Below are 4,779 nucleotides of genomic sequence, written 5' to 3' on the forward strand. Positions count from 1 at the left end.
ATCCTCCTATTTCGAATGATGCTACTAATCCTAATCCCCTAGTACTAACGATAGTCAATCACAAGGCTCTTCTAATTTACGGGAAAAAACAGATTTAGCTTGGAAATATGTTACTCTACAAATAGTGAATGGAAAATCACAATATCAATGTTTATTTTGTCTACAAGTTTTCAATGGAGGCAAAATTCACAGGATGAAGAAACATCTAGCAAAGATTATTGGAGACGTGAAAAAATGTCCTAAAGTTCCATATGATGTGGAAAAATAGATGAAAAGTTTATTGAAAGAAATTCAGATCAAGAAAAACAAAAGAAAAGTAAGTTTTAGTGTAAAGGGTGGTGATGAGGTAGAGGATGCAATTAATGAAGCAATAGCTCAACAAGAACAGCAGCATACTTCTAGTCAGAAAGTGGTTGGAGGCGATCCAAAAAAGAAAGCCAAAGTCATTCCTCCTATGTTTGCACCAAGAACAACTCCAGGAGCTCAACCAAATCTTAAAAAGTTTTTTGCAAAACAAAGAGGCAATACACGAGGTTGATAAATGGTTTGCTCAGTGCCTTTTGGATTGTAAAATTCTATTTAATACTGTGATGTCTCCATTTTTCCAAGATATGCTGGATGGTGTTGGTGGTATTGGACCTGGTTACAAAGGTCCTTCTTATGATGAGTTAAGGGTTCACTTGTTGGCTGATCTTAAAAGAGAATGTCAAATCCTAGTTGATAGTTATAGGAGTGCATGGAGAGAAACTGGATGTACCCTCATGGCTGATGGTTGGACAAATCAAAGACAAAGAACGTTAATTAATTTTCTGGTGTATTGTTCTAAAGGTTTATGCTTTGTGAAATCAATAGATGTTTCCAGTATCGTAAAAAATGCTTCACTCTTGTATAGTTTGTTTTCTGAGGTGATTGAATGGATTGACCCTAATGATATTATGCATGTTGTGACTGACAATGCGGCCAATTATGTTGCTACTGGATGGCTTATCAATCAGAAATATGATAATATCTATTGGTCACCATGTGCTGCTCATTGCCTTAATCTTATTTTGAAAGATATAAGCAGCATGGCGCATATTTCTAACTTTGCAACATGTGCTTCAAAGATCACAGTATTTGTATACAATCATATGGTTTTCTTATCTTGGCTTAGAAAAATACCTAATTGGAGAGAAATTGTACGTCCTGGTGCAACCCGTTTTGCAACTATATTTATCAAATTTAAGAGCATCTTTGAGTGTAAAGCGGATTTGCAAGCATTGATTGTAGATTCATTCTTTATTGGTCACAAATTAGGAAGGAGTGCTACTGGTAGAGCTGTGAGTGCTATTATTTTGGATAGCAAATTTTGGGATGATTGCTTTACTGCATGTAAACTTGTGGGCCCTCTGATTAAATTGCTGAGGCTTGTTGATGCTGATGACAAACCATCTTTGGGATATGTTTATGAAGAAATGCTAAGGGCAGAAGATGCAATTAAAGAGATGTTTAGGCAAAACAAGACTGTATATCAGCCGTACACAGATATTATCAACTCAAGATGGGACAAGCATTTGAAGAAAGATCTTCATGTGGCAGCTTACTTCCTGAATCCTGCATTATTTTTTAATGAAAATTATAAAGAAGCACCTGATGTTATGCGAGGTTTGCTTGATCTTATTACCTTGTATTGCAAGTGAAACAATTTGGATTCAGTTGAGGCAATGAAAGAAATACATTTATATAGAGATCGGAAGGAAAGCTTTGATAGACCAGAAGCTATTCGAGCTGCATCTAAACTTAAGCCTGGTAATAATATTTGAATATTTGTTTAATTAATAGTAACTTGTTTTATGCTTTTATGTTTTTAATTGATAACTTTTAATATGTTATGGTTTTATAATTGGTAGATGAATGGTGGAGGTTATTCAATAGTTCTGCTTCATATTTACAAAGGATAGTTGTTCGCATTCTTAGCCAAGCATCTACTTCTTTTGGGTGTGAGAGAAATTGGAGTCTTTTTGACTAGATTCATACAAAAAGAAAAAATATATTGGAGCATGATAGACTAAATGATATTGTTTACGTTACTTATAATTTGCATCTTAAATCCAGGTAATATATGTTTCATGCAATATCATATTATTTCATACGGAATTTTTATCATAACAAATTTGTAAATTATTAATTCTTCATATATTGTATTTAAATTTTTAGGAAGGAAAAAGAAAAAAGAAAGCAAAAGATACAATATGATCCAATTGATTATGAAAGTATCAATTTAGTTGATTTTTGGGTGACAGAAGAGGTTGTAGACAAAGAGCCTGATCTTCCTAGTAATGTGGATGACTTATTGCGTGAGTATTATAGTTTATTTTCTAATGATTTATTAGAATGTTGTTAGTTGATAATATAATGATAACATGTGTATTTTATTAGGTGATATTGATGTTGATTTATATCAAAGTTGCGGTGGTAGTAGTGGTCTTTATGCTGCATCTCTTGATTCTTCTGCTCAAGAGGGTGGAAATGAAGGTGAAGATAATCCCACCGAAGCAAATTTGCATTAAGTTCTTGCAGATTTTGATGATTGATAAATCATGATGATAAGATTTAATATTTAGATATGTTTTTTTTACTATTTAACTTTTGAGTTTGTATTTTGATAAGATCATATGGATTTGGTTGATGATAGTTTATGTAGTGTTTTAAATTTCAAAGATATTTTAAGATTTATATTAGACTATAATTATATTTTAGGATGTTTATTTATAATTTATTTATTATTCTATTCTAAAATAGTTTTTTCGGTTGAACCACTGATGAACCGAAATATTCGTATGCCGGTTAGAAATTTACAATGAATCCAATCGTGAGTATAGTCTAACCAACACGCAAATATCGCATCAAACAATTCTAAAATCTATGACCAAGAGTATTGATCCCGGGTCGTTCTCCCTAGGAATTGCCTTAGAATGCACATCATTGATTAGGAAGTCTTTTGTGGTTTTGAGAGTTGGTGCAAGAATTCAAGCTAACAAAAGCAAACAATAATTAATTGAGATAAAGGCCTTGGCTAAAGGTAAGTATTGAAAGTTCCATCATTATAGTTTCCTTCAATTATGATAAGAATTGATTATTGCTTCACTTAGTTAACCCTCTAATAATGGAGGAAAGTCAAGTGAGAGTAACTAACTTGAGTCACAAGTCTTATTCCACCCTAGGGAAGTCTAGCTTTAGTGCACTCCAAGTCAATTAGCAATTCTCAATTCATAATCTACAATTGATTTTCACTATTCAAGTGTCTCCAATAACTCAACCCCTAAGCCAAGTAAGAGAAATTTAATCCATAGCTAGGGTTGTCATTATCACAAACAATTGGTAGGCAATCATAGAAGACATAATGTAATTGAGAGAAGAAAATTGAATTAAAGTTATCTAATCCAAACAATCATTAACAATCAAGCAATTAAATGAAATTCCACAATTCATTAATCAAAATTCAAAGTAACAAAGTCAAACAAATCTAGATTTAAGAGATTAAATCAAAAGAACATCAATTAAGAGTAGAAGAAGAGTGGATCTACAACTTGTATCAAAACAAAAGTGAATTGGCAATGGATCTCACCAAGAAATCAAAGAAAATTTGCAATGGAGGAAGTGAAATCCTAGAGAGAAGTTGGAGTTTCTCTCTCTAAAAACAAAATGTAACTAACTCCCTAAAATATCTAGAATTATGACTAATTGTTCTAACACTTCTAATCCTTGGTCTTCTTAAGCTTTTCCCTCCAAAATTCTGCTCCAAAACTGGGCCTGGGATCCCCTGAAATCGCTGGTCACGTTTTTCTTTAAAAAAATCACGTGCGCACATCGGCTGCGCGTATGCGCACCTGGGGTCCTCTGCGATCTGCGCGCAGACGCATAGTGCGCGCACGCGTCCGATGACTTGTGGCCCAGCCATATAAGCACGCCGGCTTCTCGTCTCGGCTCCACCCAACCGGCTCTGGGGGTACACATCCGCGCGTACGTGCACGGTGCGCGTGCGCGCAAATGCCTAAGTTTCAAAACTTGCTTTATTCCATGCTCCTTCCATTCATGCATGCTTCCTTCACTCCTCTTAGCCATTTTTGCCCTATAACTTCTGAAACCACTTAACGAACGGATCAAGGCATCGAATGGTAATAGAGAAGGATTACAATATATTCATTTTGATGCAAAAGAAGCATATTTTCATCTATGAGGCAAAGTTGGGAAGGGAACACAAAATCATACAGTTTTATATGGACAAGTGTGGAAGATCATTGATAAAACCCTTAAAATCTACACATGATAAACCCTAAAAACGGGGTTTATCAACCCCCCACACTTAAAGTGTAGCATGTCCTCATGCTAAAGGAAAGCAAAAGATCAAAGGATCACAAGAGAGTGGGACTCATGGGATGCAATCTACCTACATGAATGCAACTAGGGTGTATGCTACTATCTACTTGGTCAAGAGCAATTCAATCCTCCTAGGACACATATATATATGCACATAGGGCAAGATGATCGGCAATGTATGAACTCTACCAATATTAGTCATCAAAGTGAAATATGCATAGCTTGCATGAAGAGCGCTTGCGAGAGCCGAGAACAAGGAATTGAGTTTCGAACCCCTCACCGGAAGTATTTACACTCTATCCGCTTGGTGTATAGGGTTGATCACTCAATCCTCTCCTACTTCATGCTCTTCCAAAATTTTTTCTTTCTCTAACAATCAACACTTGTTCTATGCATGCATACATATATCATGAGGTCTTT

The 4,779-nt window shown here is 35.0% G+C and overlaps 1 protein-coding gene across 1 annotated transcript; it reads left to right on the forward strand.

The window, feature by feature from the left end:
- Positions 1 to 590: 590 nt before the first annotated feature.
- On the forward strand, positions 591 to 2,549 carry LOC112742828 (uncharacterized). Its single transcript, XM_025792066.1, has 4 exons — positions 591 to 1,644; positions 1,696 to 1,788; positions 2,283 to 2,336; positions 2,419 to 2,549. Exons 1-4 carry the CDS (start codon positions 591 to 593, stop codon positions 2,547 to 2,549), a joined length of 1,332 nt encoding a protein of 443 aa, XP_025647851.1.
- Positions 2,550 to 4,779: the final 2,230 nt, after the last annotated feature.

Source organism: Arachis hypogaea, chromosome 14 (assembly GCF_003086295.3).
Source record: "Arachis hypogaea cultivar Tifrunner chromosome 14, arahy.Tifrunner.gnm2.J5K5, whole genome shotgun sequence".
In the NCBI taxonomy this organism is placed as follows: domain Eukaryota; kingdom Viridiplantae; phylum Streptophyta; class Magnoliopsida; order Fabales; family Fabaceae; genus Arachis; species Arachis hypogaea.

Excerpts from the sequence above, each read along its gene's own strand:
- LOC112742828 (XM_025792066.1), top strand. The coding sequence starts at position 591 with ATGTCTCCATTTTTCCAAGATATGCTGGATGGTGTTGGTGGTATTGGA. Across the intron at positions 1,645-1,695 it reads AGCACCTGATGTTATGCGAG|TTGAGGCAATGAAAGAAATA; the intron begins GTTTGCTTGATC and ends ATTTGGATTCAG. Across the intron at positions 1,789-2,282 it reads TGCATCTAAACTTAAGCCTG|AAGAGGTTGTAGACAAAGAG; the intron begins GTAATAATATTT and ends TTTGGGTGACAG.